Source organism: Periplaneta americana, chromosome 1 (genome assembly GCF_040183065.1).
Source record: "Periplaneta americana isolate PAMFEO1 chromosome 1, P.americana_PAMFEO1_priV1, whole genome shotgun sequence".
NCBI lineage: Eukaryota > Metazoa > Arthropoda > Insecta > Blattodea > Blattidae > Periplaneta > Periplaneta americana.
Genome location: NC_091117.1, coordinates 21,838,028 through 21,857,126, shown reverse-complemented (window position 1 = coordinate 21,857,126; position 19,099 = coordinate 21,838,028). Strand labels below are relative to the sequence as shown.

The 19,099-nt window shown below is 35.1% G+C and overlaps 1 protein-coding gene across 1 annotated transcript in view; it reads left to right on the top strand.

Annotated features, from left to right (window-relative positions):
- The first annotated feature begins 347 nt into the window (after positions 1–347).
- The window catches only part of LOC138714669 (uncharacterized), a 30,628-nt gene continuing 11,876 nt past the window's right edge, over positions 348–19,099 (top strand). The window contains exons 1-2 of the mRNA XM_069846767.1: positions 348–441; positions 17,640–17,704. Of these exons, the coding sequence (XP_069702868.1) occupies positions 424–441; positions 17,640–17,704 (83 nt within the window). The 5' untranslated portion in view covers positions 348–423. The remainder of the gene's footprint in view (positions 442–17,639; positions 17,705–19,099) is intronic.

The following is a 19,099-nucleotide window of genomic DNA, read 5'->3' as shown; positions in this document are numbered from 1 at the left end:
GTTGACTGTCCAGCTGGTAGTTTATGTGCAGATATTTCGAGTCTTGCGCCATATTAGCCATCAGGCCTTTCGAGAAATCCTGTCACAATTAATGGACTGCGATTGGTACTTTCCCTAGAGTGCGAGCGTTTGTTTCGAATGATTAGGAGAGCAAGTGGAGTGTGAGGGGGGTAGAGGGGAACCGGGGAACACGTTTGGGTGGATCTGAGAGCATCGGCGTATTTTCTCCTCCTGCATGCGCCACAATTTACATCTATCAGCGAGAGTGAAAAACATGAGGTCAGGGTCTGATTAAAATGTACCCCACATTCCCCCCTCTCAGGGACCTGGATGCCGCTCTGGTATATATAAGATGTAACGAAGATCCGGCTCCTAGTTTTCACACAGCATCCTCACGCGGCATAACGACGCGTCCAGTGCAACATGGCTTCCGGAATAACGGTTAGTTGCTTTCTGTATGGCGTGGACGGATATAAGCTTTCAAATTTCTTTGTTACAATTCAGAAAAAGCATGCATACATACATACATACATACATACATACATACATACATACATACATACATACATACATACTGTACATACATACTGTACATACATACATACATACATACATACATACATACATACATACATACATACATACATACATACATATATACATTGCATTGAACACAGAATGCTATGAAAGTAAGTACAAGTATTTGATTACTACAGTAGAAAGTAATGACAAAAAAAATTTCTTGTCCTTTTTATCGTATCTTGTAGTTTGTTTTAGACCTTTAATGTAACAGTCGAATGTTTTTAGGTTGAGTAGTATTGTATATATTTTGCGAAAAGCCTGATCGTACGAACAGTCAAGGGCCAGTGGATACGACACTAACAAAGCAGCTATAAACATTAACATACATACATACATACTCAGACACATTACCTTACATACAATACATTAAATTACATACACACACATACATACATACATACATACATACATACATACATACATACATACATACATACATACATACATACATACATACTCAGACACATTACCTTACATACAATACATTAAATTACATACATACATACATACATACATACATACATACATTGCACACAGAATGCTAAGAAAGTAAGTACAAGTATTTGATTACTACAGTGGAAAGTAATGATAACACAAATTTCATGTCTTTTTTATCGTATCTTGTAGTTTGTTTTAGACCTTTAATGTAACAGTCGAATGTTTTTAGGTTGAGTAGTATTATATATATTTTGCGAAAAGCTTGATCGTACGAACAGTCAAAAGCCAGTGGATACGACACTAACAAAGTATCTATAAACATTAACATACATACATACATACATACTCAGACACATTACCTTACATACAATACATTAAATTACATACATACATACATACATACATACATACATACATACATACATACATTGCAAAGAGAATACTAAGAAAGTAAGTACAAGTATTTGATTACTACAGTAGAAAGTAATGATAAAAAAATTTCATGTCCTTTTTATCGTATTTTGTAGTTTGTTTTAGATCTTTAATGTAAAAGTCGAATGTTTTTAGGCTGAGTAATATTTTATATATTTTGCGAAAAACCTGATCGTACGAACAGTCAAGGGCCAGCGAATACGACACTAACAAAGCATCTATAAACAGTAATATACATACATACATACATACATACATACATACATACATACATACATACATACATACATACATACATACATAGACACATTACCTTACATACAATACATTAAATTACATATATAAGCCTTTATAACATTGCATTGCACATAGAATGCTATGAAAGTAAGTACAAGTATTTGATTACTACAGTAGAAAGTAATGATAACAAAAATTCTTGTCCTTTTTATCGTATCTTGTAGTTTGTTTTAGATCTGTAATGTAAAAGTCTAATGTTTTTAGGTTGAGTAGTATTGTATATATTTTGCGAAAAGCCTGATCGTACGAACAGGCAAGGGCTAGTGGATACGACACTAACAAAGCAGCTATAAACATTAACATACATACATACATTATATACATAGACACATTACCTTACATACAATACATTAAATTACATACGTAAGTCTTTATAACATTGCATTGCACAAAAAATGCTAGGAAAGTAAGTACAAGTATTTGATTACTACAGTAGAAAGTAATGATAATAAAACTTTCTTGCCCTTTTTATCGTATCTTGTAGTTTGTTCTTGACCTTTAATGTAAAAGCCTAATGGTTTTAGGTTGAGTAGTATTGTATTTATTTTGCGAAAGGCCTGATCGTACGAACAGTAAAGGGCCAGTGGATACACTGACAAAGCAGCTATAAACAGTACTGTGTTTGAGTGCGTGTGTCTGACCTTCAAGAGGATGGCAGTCAGTGGTTGGATGTGTAATAGAGAAGTGTATTCGTTTCTCACAGAATGAAGATACCGTACTTCCTACCTTACGATACATGATAAAGTCATTAAAGTACGAGCACAGTCTAGTATATACAGTCACGAAGCTTGAGTTGTGAGGGTGCTAGGATGCTAGGAACAATAGACAGTGCCGGTACTATTCCGCATTGTCTGTAATGAGGCCAAAGCCTCAAGAGATAAAAAAAAAAACACACATACACACACGCACGGAGACACACGCAACATTACATCACATATACACATAAGGTGTTTTGCCCAAGGGCAGGTCTTTCACTGCAAACGCAGCAATCTCGTATCTTTCCTATTTTCGGCCTTCCTATTAGTCTCTGCATATGATCCATATATCTTAATGTCGTCTATTATTTGATATATTCTTCTTCTGCTCCGAACTCTTCTTCCGTTCACCATTCCTTCCAGTACATCCTTTAGTAGGCAGTTTCTTGTCAGACAGTGACCCAACCAATTCCTTTTTCTTTTCCTGATCAGTTTCAGCATCATTCATTCTTCACTCACTCTTTCCAACACAAGTTCATTTCCATTCTGTCTGTCCATTTCACACACTCTATTCTTCTCCATAAGTATCCACATTTCAAGTGCTTCTAGTCGCTTCTCTCCACTTTGACGTAATGTCCATGTTTTTGCCATATACAATGGCAGACACCACATGAAGTACTTCACTAGTCTCTTCCTTAGTTCTTTTTTCAGAGATCTGCAGAAGATGTTTCTTTTTCTACTGAAAGCTTCCTTTGCCATTTATATCCTCTTTTTGACTTCCTGGCAGCAGTTCATGTCACTGCTTTTAGTACACTCCAAGTATTTGAAGTTTGTTCTTGTTGTTTAGTCAACTGTCCGAAGACAGGTCTGAACCTCACAAGTTGTACAAGAATGCAACACTTAAGATGCAACTATTGCAGGACATAATGGTGTAGGGTGGCCAGTTCCTTCCCCCCTCCATTGCATACTTCGCCGATTAGCTAAATGGTACACTACTGTGCTCCAACCACGAGAAAGTCTCCAGGGAATGAAACGAAGCGGGGTGATGCTGTGAATGAATGTTGATGCCATAAGATGTCATAAGGTCACACACGTGGGTACTCGTATCTCTATTGGCTAGCTCTCAAAGCACAAACCATAACACCGATACACATTTTTATACTACCCTAGTTACAAAATTAGATCACTGTTAATCTCCTGGTCTTTTAATCCCTCCATACAGGAAATAACACATGCAGGAGAGCGCATGATTTTTAAACTGACGTTATAACTCTAATATTATCTAACTACTTCGCTCCAATAGATGACGCAATAGTAAGCACATTCCTTTCACGGTTTATCTTCTGGTTGGAGAACAGTAATCAGACTTCAGATGCATACAAACAATTTGTCTTCCTCTGACACATATCGTCAAGTGAGTTGTATAGCCTGATAATAATAGATATTTGAAGCTTCAAGGACTACATTTCTCCAATTCATTCTTTAGCTTTGGAATTTTTATATGCGTTGAAATAAGACTTGACAGAGAGAGCGGAAGAGAGATTCGCTTTGTGCATCGTAATAGATTTTGCAAGTCACGGATTACAAATCTATACATAACAATTGTCCATAACTGTTGCATAAGGCGCACTTCTCACCAACAACTCTGATTTCCTAACCCACGTGCCTCTTCTTCACAACACGAGCAAGCGTTACTGCATTGACAAGAGGCAAACTTCCCAGTCATCGATATTGTTATTGCCATTAACACCACCAGCAGTATTATCGTTCCTAAGATCGTATCATTGTCGTACCGTGAGTGTCATCGTCACATAGGCATTGTCAATGTCTACATTACAGTCACCATCAATGCTAACATCACATTGGTACCATCAAGTACCAATATAACAGTCATCATTAAGCTGCAGATTTATCCCTATGTGCCTATTTTAATCCTCAACCTGAAGGCGGAAGATTTTAGGTTACATATCCATTTTAAGACATTGTGAGTATTATATACGAATTCTACAGTGCCTATAATTGCCTATTTCACTAGTAAATGCCTATTTGCTTATACATGCCTAAAAGTTGCCTAAATATCCGTATTATATATTATACCATTCTATCGACATTTTTTTAAATCTGTAATTTGTTTCTTTTTTATCTAGCGGAGGGAAGTGATATACAACTATCGATAATTCTGTGTGTTACGTTTTACTGCCACCAGAGCGCGGAGAAATCGAGTAATTTAAAATCAATCAATAAGAAAAAATGTATATCTAAAGCCGCATGAATCATTGTGGTAGTTGACTAGGGTAGTTATTTTAAACTGTGTATTCGTTTTGTGAGATTGTGAATTGAGTATGGAGTTGGGTTTTCTGCTGTAATACGTGAAGTATATGCCAAAGCAAGAGTCATCAGAAGCACTGATTGCAAAATACATTGACATTACTGCGTTTCCACTGTTTTGTTTTCCAGCTGAGATTGGATCCCAGAAGTATTGCCCCATCACTTAATGTGAAGTGGAAGGGAGTTTCTCCCATATTTAAGAAAATTCTTACAGACAATAAAGATCAGTTCTCATTACAACATTTGTACGAATATTTAATTATTCACTGCCATAATGATATTCCTATAGAAAGTAGTGTATTGTATAATGCTACGCTATAGTCGTGTTAGCCATTAAGAATTAGAAATTTGTTAGTGCCTTTTTAAATGCCTATTTTAGAATTTTGAATGCCTATTTTGCCTGCCTATTTCAACTGTTTTAGTGCCTAAAAATCCGCAGCTTGGTCATGATCAATGTAATCGTTACATTGGCACCGTCAGTACCAATATAGACGTTACACGTAATCACAGGAATTTTATTAAATTCCCTGAAACATTTTACAAACTTCATTTTCAATAACGTGTTTCGCACTAATAGAATGAAACGAATTTTTTGTAAGCAACTACCTAGCAACCAGAATGACAATTGAATGGTCACTGTTATATTATGTCGTATGTACGAAAAATAAATAAATTAGAATTTTATTTATTAAAATAACTATTTCAAAACGGCTGTCTGAAACATCATGTATGCAACACGTGTAGAAAAGTGCGTGTTACATAATTCGTTTCATAAGTAGCTGTATCGTCCAATAAAAGTCTATTACTTTCCGCAGGAGTTTCACACCTCGAACTTTAGGTCCAGAGAGTAGCATAATAATATTATAGATTTATTAATTTGTCATACAGAATAATATCTGTAATATTTCTCCTCAAATATTAATTATGATATGATATTATATTTATTATATTATAGTTCACAGACAAAGTACATACAAGTAATCAATTAAACTCTCAAATTACACACTTTATAATTTTTACACGAAGATATACTATTATTTAAATACAATTTCTACAATTTACATATTTAATATACAAAAAATGTTTGTTTTATCTTGCACTTGCTTTTAGTTTTGTACAAGACTTAACTCATTCTAGTATGTTGTTACAATCAGTATTTGTTTACCTTTCTAAGTTGTATTCACATTTCAATCTGCAATGTGCAGCTAGCATATCTAAATCTTCTCTTATTCTAGCATTTTCCCTACCTCTTTCGCTACAGAAATACTTATATAGTTCGTATAAGCTCTCTCTCTCTCTCGTTGGTAAGCCTTCATTTCTTAATTTTATTCCATAGTATTCTTTTGACGTACCATCAAAGCTGTTAAATTTAGAAATAAAAATATAGCTAAGTAGTTTCTAACCTAGTCAAATATGTTATTATCGGAGAGTCTAGAAAATGCATACTTGCCAAAATTGAATTTATTTGTCAACTCAGTAACTTTACTTTCCTTTAATAATTCCCTCCTTTTGTTTATTATTTTAGCAATCTTCTCCGGTATTTTATTTTCAGTGTATTTGTTCATTATTAAGAGATGATGGCTTTCCTCGTATTTCTCCATATAGCAACACTTACTATTATCTTATATGCATAATTTTACATCTATAACACAAAAATAAAATAAAATAAGCGTTAAAAACATCAAATATTAATTAGCATAATAATAGTTGAACCACAGAATACGGGTACACAAAACGAAAGAGAAAAACTAGAGCGCATGTGGGAGAATGACAAAGACAAATACAAAGACAAGAGAAGGAAGGTAAAAAAGAAATGAGAGAAAAAAATATTTCAACATTGAGGAAATAATTAGAAAAATCTTCAGATGTTGATCTAAATAAAGAGGGAGGAGAGCAAAGGTGAATTGTTCAATGGTTGAGCTATTTGGACTTTTTCCATTGCTAATTTTCAAAATTGTGACACAACGTTTCAAAGAGTGGATCTTTTCCATTGCTAATTTTCAAAATTATAATACAACGTTTCGAAGAGTGGATCTCTCTTCGTCGTCAGGTGAAAACCTACTGTGGGGATCGTTACAAACAGCTAGCCTGTCTGTCAGACGATCTCCAAAGTAGGTTTTCACCTGACGATGAAGATTTTAGATTTAGATTTAGATTTATTTATGTAACAGGATCCGTAAAACAATTTACAAATTTGTAAACCTTCGCCATTACTTGCCTACTCATGTATTACGTTTGGTTTATTTGGCTATAGTTGAATCTGTTATCCAATATGGTATAACTGGATGGGGAGGTATTACAAAAACTGCTCTTTTTCCTCTAATTATGTTGCAAAAACGTATAATCAAAATTTTTTTTGAAAAGACGACTGGATTATCCAACAAATTTGATCATTCCGAATTGAATGTTTTTAGAATTGATCAAATTTATAAATACTCTTTAATGAAATTCAATCATAAAAATAGAATGAAATTTATAGCTCAGCCACATGCTCATAATAAAAGACGAAATGAAATTCTTAAATTAGTTGAACCTAAATATTTCACATCTGCTGCTTTACTACACAGTACAAATTATGGTCCACGGCTATATAATTCGATAATAAAATTTCATCCAGAATTGGCTACTTTAAGCAATGAAATTTTCAGATCCAGAATTAAAAAATTTATATGACAGACTTCCCTGTATTATATTATGTACCATGTACAGGGTATTGTGAAACAAGTTTATTTCTATCCTAAGTATATTTTTTCTATCTTATCTTGGTTACTATATCAACATGACCTGTACTAATTACACTACTACTAATAATTTAATATTAATCCACCAATCTCAACATCGTCTCTTTTTTCACTCAATTATTACTAGTATTATTATTACTGATTTTATTATCATCTTTATGTGACCTTTTTTCTTAAGTACAGAGTGATTTATATAGAACTGACACATTTCTTTCATTAATTGTTTCAAAACGAATTGTGCTAGCGACAACTTATTATACCTAAAATGTAGAGGAATTTTGGGAGATTAAGTAACCCCATAGAAAGAAGTCCGGCGTTGTAAAACCCGGAGATTTCGGTGGCCACAGTTTCCTGGAAATTATCCGGTCGTCAAAGAAACTTGCATTTACTGTAATTCCATGGATTCATTTGATGTATGGCATTTAGCGCCATCTTGCTGGAAATATCCTTGACTCAGCTCTACATCGTTCAGTTGCTCAACAAACTCAAAGACAAACGTCTTAATGATTTTTTGGGTGACTGCTCCAGTCGTGCTCTTACGTCAACAACAACCGTGGGAAGCCTAGATGAACGATGCTTGCCCTTTTCACTCACCAGAGATCCAGTTGTTTCCAATTTGTTTACCAGTCCCAGTATTGTGTTTCTTTTGGGAGGATTGCGAACACCAAATTCTCTCTGGTATGCCTTTTGAGTAGCTGTAATTGAATTCGTAATCCAGTATTGCTTCACAAGGAAGAGTCGTTGATTTAATGTGTACTGCATTTTCACGTTGACACAAAATGTCGAAAACAGCTGCCAACAATAGGAATAAAACATAAACATCTGCGCATCTAGTGCTGCCAACAATAGGAATAAAACATAAACATCTGCGCATCTAGTGACAAGGAATCGAAACTCCAGAACATTCTGCTTAATTTGGTGCTAAAATTGGGTCAGTGCTGCCAACAATAGGAATAAAACATAAACATCTGCGCTTCTAGTGACAAGGAATCGAAACTCCAGAACATTCTGCTTAATTTGGTGCTAAAATTGGGTCACTGAATGAATTTCCAACGGAATAATTAAAGAAAGAAATGTGTCAGTTCTATATAAATCACTCTGTATTTTGTCTACAAAGTATGTATATCTATGTAACGGAACTATCCCGAACACGAGCTTTGCTCTTTCTGGGTACTCTAATGTAACGTTTTTATGTATATGTTATTATTAAATAAATCTAAATCTAAATCTAAATCTAAATCTAAAATCTTCTTCGTCAGGTGAAAACCTACTGTGGGCATCGTCTGACAGACAGGCTAGCTGTTTGTAACGATCCCCACAGTAGGCTTTTACCTGATGACGAAGAGAGATCCATTCTTCGAAACATTATGTTACAATTTTGAAAATTAGCAATGGAAAAGGTCCAAACAGCTCAACCATTGATCTTCAGATGTGTTTATTTTATAGATTTTCTGACCTGATCCATTAACGTTTGTTTCAAAATAGCCTATTTGGTGTGGCAGATATTTGTAACCTTGAGCATCCACTTCTTATACGCCGCTTAGTAATTAATTATTGTACTAATTAGGCAAAATATAGTTGCGTGGAAATGTGAGAGAACGAAACTTCGTGTCTCCTAAACGAATGTCACAAAAACGTGTTTCGTTCCACGGATTTCATTGCATGGGACATGCACTTAATCACAGCGATGAAATCTTGCAGTAAATGCAAGTAGGCCACTCTCAGTACCTCTAAAATATGTAGTTTATTTCAAAATTTGCATCGCAAGGAATGCAAAACTATAGGGGAAACTCGGCTAATTCCGCAGTAGTGCATATATGATTTTACTGCGGCTTTACAATAGGGTAAACGTAAGTTTTGAGAGGCTGTCAACAGAAGGCATGTCCTCTGCAGTGCTATAGTAAAAAATCAAGGATATTGGTCGGCACCTCTGTCGGCAATACAGTGAAACATCAAAAGTTGGCTGTTTTTCGTCTTTGCTACACAGCTGTGAAGAAAGTGAGCATTGTTACATATAAATTGTTCCTTTTATGTTATTTTCATAATGCATTTCATAATTATTTACGACTGCGGAATTAGCCCGAGTTGTTCTTTTTCAACTGTAATGTATGTACAACTAAATGTATTTGTATTTTAATAGGTCTCTTTATCTCATTTGGTAATGAAAGGTTTCATCCATGTCTACATACCTTGGTATTTTTCAATGAACATTTTGATAAAAATAGGCCTATGATAGATTTACTTCTTAATATTGAGGAATTATCCGAGTCTCCCCTAGAGGAAAACAATTGCTATAATCATTTAGTAAGTTCTCATAAACGATGGATTATTTACTAATTACGACATAGTAATAATAATAATAATAATAATAATAATAATAATAATAATAATAATAATAATAATATTAATAATAATAATAATAATAGCTATACTCTAAGTTACGTAGGCCTATGTAAAATGTAATGCTTTATCAGACACAAGAGAATATATCATGCGTGATATTCGAACTTTATTTATATTAATTATATTAGAGATACTGACTCACAACTAAGTAATGTCAATTTTAGAGCAAAATATTCGTTGGAATGTATTGTGACAAGAAATTAATCTAATCTCTAAAATAAAATGCATTAGATTTTATGGACTTGAGCCACCTTTCAGTGAGGTTTATCTCACGACGCGACGGTACTAGTTTCTGGTTTTTGATGAGAAGAATTCGGTGGTGACCATTTCAACGGCTTCCAAGTTTTGGAAATTTCTTCCACGCAGGAAGTGGGCCAAGTATCGAAACAGATGGTAATCTGAAGACGCAAGATCAGGGATATTTGCCGGGTGTGGTATCAGCTCGATTTCTCCCAATTCCTGGTTTGTTTCCATGGTTGTTCGAGAGGCATGGGATTTCGCATTGTCCTATTGCAAGAGAATTCTATTTCCATTAACTAATGCCTGGTACCTCTCTCTCAAAACTTCATGAAATCTTTATAGCCGTTCGCAATAAACATCCGCAACAATCACAAGTCCGTTTGGAACAAATTTTCAGCGAATCACACCTTCAAAATTCCACCAGATACACAACATTACTTTTTGGACGAAGTTATTTTGTTTAACAACGACTTTGGCAGGCTGACGGGAATCGAGCCACTGTTTTGAGATGTCAGGATTGCGGTAATATACTCATTTTTCATCACATTTCACAATTCTTCTGATAAATCTATTATCCAAGGGATTAGCAATAAGCTTATTACAGATATCCACTCTGAGTTGAGCCTGTTAAGGTGTCAATTCATGAGGTACAAATCTATAATTTCTGTATGATTTTCTAAGCGTCTGAATGTGTCGATGTATTGTATCATTTGAAGCACCAAGTTCTTCTCATATTTATTTTTTATTTATTTTGCTAATAATTGTAACATAAGATACAATATATACAGAAAAAACTTTAGCTCATCCCTGAAAGAGTAGAACTCGTGCTCAGGGGCGGATTCCTGAATTTAAATTAATAAATATATAATACAATTTGTTTCACTTTAACACCATGGTCCAAAGGCAAATCACTTTTATGGGATGCCATTTCTTATAACACCTTCGCTTCTTCTTATTTGCCCAAAACTTCCAAACTCGCTGGGTAGCCGCTGCATCTGCTGTTACAATTAAACGCAATAAGTATCTCGATCTTCAGGATAGATATAATTTTGTCGTTTTCGCCGTAGAATCTATGGGTCCATGGTGTTCCGAGGCGAAGTTGTTAACTTCTGATATCGGCAAGTATTTATCAGCACTCTCTGTACGGCTTTCCTTCGCCAAAGAATTAGTGTTGTCATTTAACGAGGGAACGCTATAAGTGTTATGGGGACTTTTCCAGAATCTAAATCGTTGGAAGAAATATTTTATTTCGCGTAGAGCTGTAGACAGTTTTTCGCATCCTTTAGTTTTGTTGCTAATTTCTAGTTTGTCCCTTACTCAATTGTTTAATTTAATTTCAAAACTGAATTAAAGTTTATTTCGTATATTTGCAAAATGTAAACAAAGTAATAAAAAGTAAATAATTTTGGATATGGATGTATATTGTATGATTCAATATTGTTGCTATTTTGTGCTAGTTGTATTATACTGAAGACATTATACATGCACAAAATATTTCAATATAATATGCCTATTTACTTTTATTACTGTGTATTAAAAAATGTACATATAGACCTATGTATGCAAATTTATTTCATGTCTACTACACAATAAGAATAAATAAATTTAAATTTACAATTTTTCAATTTTTATAAAATCCGTAAGTTACATAACTTCTTTAATTTAATATTAGAACTATTAGAATTGACAAGATTAGGATATTTAAACATAAATTTGTTATATATTCTTGGGCCTAAATTACTACTATGATTAAACCAACGAGTGGTTTTATTCTCTTCCAAAACTCCCCGTATATATATATATATATATATATATATATATATATATATATATATATATATATATATATGTATATATATATGTATATATATATATATTCCCAATATTCCATATCTATGGGTCCACACCTGTGGAGTAACGGTCAGCGCGTCTGGCCGCGAAACCAGGTGGCCGGGTTCGATTCCCGGTCGGGGCAAGTTAACTGGTTGAGGTTTTTTCCGGGGTTTTTCCTCAACCCAATATGAGCAAATGCTGGGTAACTTTCGGTGCTGTACCCCGGACTCATTTCACCGGCATTATCACCTTCATCTCATTCAGACGCTAAATAACCGAAGATGTTGATAAAGCGTCGTAAAATAGCCTACATATCTATGGTCTTCCAGGATGTTGTAAATCTTTAATGTGTCCTTTTCCATTATTTGAATGGTTAAGTAAATATCTAGTTGACTAGTTTCAACTTAATACTAGCGATCTTCAAAATTAGATCATTAATACATACATAAACCATCGCTGTGTTACGCGCTCACTAACGACACCTTCACCCTCGATTTCACATATGAAGGGTACACGGGAAAAACGTCACAATGCTGTTAAGGGTGATGTCATTATCTAATTCACTGTATTACTACAAACTTCAGTGTTATTTTTACCAAAAGTGGTAAAGGAGAATTAAAACCACGGATACACTTATCATTTCCTTCATTTCAAGTAGAAACATCAATAAATTTTGCAGTAATATACTGAAATAGATCACTACCTCACCTTTAATGGAAATGTGATATTGTTCGTTTTTCCCGTGTACCCTTCACATTTTTCTAGCCGCAGCAGCGTCTTTATAGTCTTGTTTCCAGTAGTGTTTTAGAATAATAACCACGTCGTCGTGAAAATTGCATTGCTCAACAAAGGAAACTCATTAAAATCTTACAAAACGCCAAACTTAAATACCGACATTTCTTATGAGACAGCCTAATAGCAAATGGAACTCACGACTCTGATACTGAAAAGAGCAATAAGAATTCTGTTATGAATAAAATCGTATTAACATGTCAGACGCATGTGGAATTGCTATTGTGATGTGACGCAAGCACAGACAACTTGAATCGAGTCTGACTTGTTAGCAAGGCATGAAACGTTCTTACTTCTGCGTGGTTCGAACTAGTAATTACAAATTCAAATAAATAATTAAACACTTCCTACATGAACGCACAGTTACAAGCTCCATTTCATCTCACTCTATTGCTAGAACTGTGTTACAGAGTCAGATTTCGCACTAGTTCTATCAAACTATTTTTCAAGACAATGAAGAAAAGTTTCCGAGATTTCTGTCTCTGGTAAAAATTATTGAAAGAACATTTTTAGTACCTTACATAACGTAAAAATGTATAAAGTTTAGAAGTTTACTTCTGTCTTTGTTCCCCAATAATGGGTCAGTTGAATAAAAATCAATAAATCATTATGTGATTTCTTGGGTTCTGAATGTTATTACTGATCAGTAGAGCTCGGAAGTTGACGAAATATATTTTTCCTGATCGGGGTTCGATCCCAGGTGGTGACAGGATTTTTTTCTCGTTGCCAAACTTTCAGAACGGCCCCGAGGTTCACTCAGCCTCCTATAAAATTGAGTACCGAGTCCTTCCCGGGGGTAAAAAGCGGTCAGAGCGTGGTGCCGACCACACCACCTTATTCTAGTGCGGAGGTCATGGAAAGCATGGGACTCTACCTCCATGCCCCCCAAGTGCCTTCAAGGCATGTTACGGGGATACCTTTACCTTTTTTACAACACTGACAATGCAGGATGCAATACAAACTCGTTTCACTTCAACAGGTCTTTCACTGCAAATCCAGCATTCTCCAATATTTCCTATTTTCTTTCTCATATGATCCACATCCTAATGTCGTCTATCATCTGATATCTTCTTCTGCCTCGAAATCTTCTCCCGTTCACCATTCCTTCACGATTACTGCATCCTTCAGTAGGCAGTTTCTTCTCAGCCAGTGACCCAGCCAATTCCTTTTTCTCTTCCTGATCAGTTTCAGCATCATTCTTTCTTCACCCACTCTTTCTAACACAACTTCATTTCTTATTCTGTCTGTCCATTTCACACGCTCCATTCTTCTTCATATCCACAGTTCAAATACTTCTATTCGTTTCTCTTCACTTCGTCGTAATGTCCATGTTTTTGCCCCATACATTGCCTCACTCCACACAAAGCACTTCACTAGCCTCTTTCTCAATTCTTTTTTCAGAGCTCCGGATAAGATGCTCCTTTTTATATTAAAAGCTTCCTTTGTCTTTGTTACCCTCCTTTTGACTTCCTGGCTGCAGCTCATGTTACTGCTTATAGTACACCCCAAGTATTTGAAGCTGTCCACATGCTCTACTGTCTCATTTAGAATTCGCAAGGTTTCTTTCTTTATTTTTCTTGCGACAACAATGGTCTTCGTCCTGTTTGCATTTATCTTCATTCACGAACTAATATAGCCTACTTTTATTTTGCATTTTTCGGTATCATATTGTCTACTTGTAATTTTTTTTTAGGAAATGTTCCGCATTTTTGTCATTTTCTGTTTATGAATGGATATTTTGTACGGTATAATCGTAATCTACATTCGAGAACCTACTGCAGATTGCGTAATATAATGAAGATATCGTAGATTATGATCATGGTGGCAGTTGTGGAGATTGCAAACAAAACCTGTAATTTCCAAAGTAGTATTTTTTTTTCAGGAAGTAGAAAAACTGTATCGAGCCTTCACTGTACTACAAAGTGAACTACAATTTTGTGTGTAGTACATGTTACGCCCGTTATTGTAATGATTTCAATAATCATAATTTTTGTCATTTTCTGTGCATTTTATAGACGAAAATATTTTGGAAATATTCAGTTTTGTTAGGACATATGAGGGAAATGTTCACTTTTGTCCAAAAAAAATATTTTTGACATTTATAACAATCAAACATACACGTCACTTACATCAATTGTATCATGGAGTAACGAATATAACATTACATGATAATTATGTAGTAAGCATCCGCCAGGCACTCTTCCAGCAATAGGGATCCAGAGCACATAGGCTTATATTACCAAATATATACATATATTTTAATTACATTTTGAAAACTTTCTTATGACTAGCACATTGTGAGTTCTTTCTAATAAAATACGTTTTCTCCTTTCCTAATGAAGTGCTCAGTACCAAATTCTCCTATTGGAACACTAATTTTCTACCGTCTAGCTTTGAGCGTATTCCGAATCTCAGCGCTGAGCGATCTGATGGCATCACGGTGTTCCGAATTTCACCGATGGAGTCACTGATGCTCCACCGGTGTCGCACCGGTGCCATCAGCTTGCAGAGGTGGTGGCAGTCTCCATCAGCCGTCATCACTGAATCTGATTGGTTCTTGTATAGGGCGGGAATTAGCAGACGAATGACATCGTGCACTGTTGTGTCATGGCGGTGTGTTCTGCTGTATTGTTTGTAATGAGCACAACGTAAAAACAATATGTTAATGGCTTATGAGCGAACATGTCAACGGACCAGTTATTACTACCGGTTCAAGAAATAAATTGTTTATGCTCTCTTTTCTTTGAACGAGATGGCCGTACGGAAATTTCGCAAAATATTGCTAGCGTAGCACAGACAACAACTTATACAGTCGCCATGACAGCCATCGAACCTTCCAGTAGTTTTGTTCCTATTTTGCTGCAGCGTGACGTCATTGTTGTCCACCGGTCCGGTGAGATTCGGAATACGCTGTTTGTTTTCCTTTGACATGGTTCACTGAACATCAGACCTGTATTCGCTGCGCTATATTCCATACATACCTACACCGTTGCGCGTTGCTTGGAGGCTTTAGGGAACCAAACACAGGACTCTATTATCAATAGGCCTGTAACATTGGAGCATGTTTACGGTGAAAGAAAGCCAAGTCACTCCAGAATATATAGGTACACAGAGTACGCTGCACCGCTCCGTCTTGTACAGTACAGTCTGCAGAATATAATAATATAGGCTACACATCCCTTTGAATTACTTTCTATCTTTATTTAACTTATTTCAACTATTAGAAAATTCCATTCAACACACGTGGGCTTAGATATATTGTCTATTGCGTGTTTAGTTTGTAATTACAGTGAACAACAAGATGCATTCTCAAAGTTCGAAAGCGAATGAGTGTCTACTGCTGTCTAGTATGGATTTGAATGCAGAAAAACTGCGAAACGACAGATGCATATGTGAAATATTTGACATCATTCAATTCGACATCCAAATTATCTACTGTGTATCTATCACCCGATAGAAAATTAGTTACCTGGGAGAGTGAACTGAACCCATTATTTTTTGTAATACATATTTCATTTTTGTTTCAGATTTTGTTGCCTATGTCGTCTTGTATACTATTTAGTTTAGACACAATATTATTCATTACTGAAATTTGCTCCACCAGTTTAACTCTACTCTTTTCTAAACTTTGAATCGGATGAGGAATAAGTCCAAAATTTGATACAATAAAAAGACACTGTTGTTCAATATTTGGGTCACTAAGAAGTAATTGAACCATATCTATAAAAGCTGCATCATTCTTATCAAACATCTCTATCACTTTCTTTATGGTGGAAAAACGTTCTGCACATTTCCTTGTTCCAGCTGTTTATGTTTCATTGTACTTACGTGCCTTTGAACATTATATTCCTTGTTTTTAGCAGACGTAATGCTGACATTGCAAAGTTTACAATACAGATTGTTTTTTAGAATGCAAAATACATCTGCACCATACTGTGAAACTAAATATTCTAGTTTCCAAGACGTGTTTCTTTCCTTCCGAGCCATACTGCCGAGCGCACTACACTTCACGGCAGTTTGTATTACACTTGAATGAACTGTACCGAGGCGGTTGTGTCGTCTCAGTACATACATACACTTGCATACTCTGTGTATATCCTGTAGTGAATTGGTTTCCTTTCACTGTAAACTTGCTCCAATGTCACAGGCCTAATTATCAGATAGTAGCCTACATATCACTCGACGATGTGTGCAGAGGAAGAATAATAATTTCAATTTAAAAAATTAGCTCAATTATGCGAATGCACATTGCCATGAAAATGAAAAAAGTGTGAATTGAATAGCTTATCTCACTAAAATTATCTTTCACGTTCATTCTACTGTATCATGGAAAAATGAATATAGCCTATTATAACACTTCAATTAGCAATAAGATGTTATCACTCTTGCACATAGAAGTAGAAATGACCGATTTTGAATGGATTGGTAATTGCAACTCAAACAGTATGTTCGAAATGTCAGTTTCTGATACAAAAAACACAATGAAAATATTAACATTAGTAACATAATATTCTAAAGATGCCCCTCTAAACATATCGAAACCGTAAAAAAAAGTCTGTTTTGTTTTCGGTGGAAATGACTGGTTTTGTTGTTAAAGCTGGCGCAGGGTTTTTGGCGTGTGTCCTACATATATAGTACCCAGTTTGTGAGCGTGTTGCTAGTGCAGCTGAGAATGGTACCATTTCCTATACACGTCACATCAGCCATTTGCCAAACACAGTTGTCAGACTGACTGCGGCAAATGTAAAACACTCGCACTTAACGTTCACATTACTTATTTCACACGCCAAAAACGGTGACGCGGACTGTAATTTTAATGAAGTTTGTGTGATTTATGTCGGATGTCCTTCTGTTGCAGTTGGCGTGTGCCGTCCTCCTTGCAGTCTTGGTGGTCAGCGAGGCATCGTTCGGGGGCCACGAACAGTAAGTATCACGAAATATTAACAGCTGCTTCACGAAGAAACCAACACTTACGTGCGTGCTTGTTGTTAATGCGGACGCACGACAATACGTCGTGCCTCGTGAAGAGAAGTCAGAAAAACAACTTGAATTACAATCATATGTCTCCGAATGTCGTATTCCCACTTTACCTCGACCGTGAGTATTTGTCATGGATGGGTAGCATTGCCTGCCCTTTATCGACTGTTTCATTAACACATCACAGTATTTGCACGAATATGGCGATTAATTGTATAAAACTCCCTGACTAAAGATCAATTTTGATCGAAGATAGGAAAGTGAACCGAGTTCAGGCAATTCTTCTATTGTATAGAACTTTTCTGCGATCAAATTACCTTGGTTCAAATGCAACCTAAGGTCATGTGAAAAGGATTTGGCAACATCGCATAAACAGGTGAAGTATGTGATGCGCGGACCATGTTGTACAGGTTTGTTCAGTGTTGCCAATCTAGCGACTCTAACTCTTTTTCAACGACAATTTATTTTAACTTTTATATTGCTTAAATAGGGATTTAGCGACGTTTTTAGCACCCCATAGTGACAAAATTTAATCTTTCTTTGTTAATAATGAGAAATCTAGCTACTTTCCAACTACTTTCCGTACACTCTGTTGGAGACACTGGTTTGTTTTGTGCATTGTAAATAATGGCGGACAATAAGAAGAAGATTGACTGTTTTCCAAATTGTTATCATGTTATGGTGTTTGATACTGCTAAACATAATAAAGCTTTATAAAACGACAATTTTCGTTTAGTAATACAGTTAATTGAAAATTTATGAAAATTTATTATATCCATTAATAATAAATTAATGTTTGTTATAATTATAGGTTATGTTATTTCATACTGCTGAAAATTTATTATATTCATTAATAATAAATTAATGTTTGTTATAATTATAGGTTATGTTATTTCATACTGCTAAATACGATAGAGCCTCATAAAATATAAGAATGTTTCTGTATTAAGGCAAGAAATTAAAAAAAATATATATATCTATAAGTGTACCTACCATATCTATTAATATTAATAATAATAATAATGGATATTTTATTTGCACAATCTGCCACTCGTATATTTCAAACAGAAAATAAATAACTGAACTTGGATCATCTAATTTAATCGGAAAAATTTCTTCAGTCAAAGTTGACTTTAGTTTGAGACAAATTAATCTCAGATTAGACTTTATACAACACAAAATTCCAGGTTCAGCTAGAACGAGGATCAATTTAACCTCTGATCTAAGATCAAATGGTTTATACAATCGGCCCTAAGTGTAGTAATTGTAAACTCGGGTGTTGACCATTCTAAGCTAACGCAGTAGCCTTTCAACAGGAGGTACGTCAGTAACAACAATAAT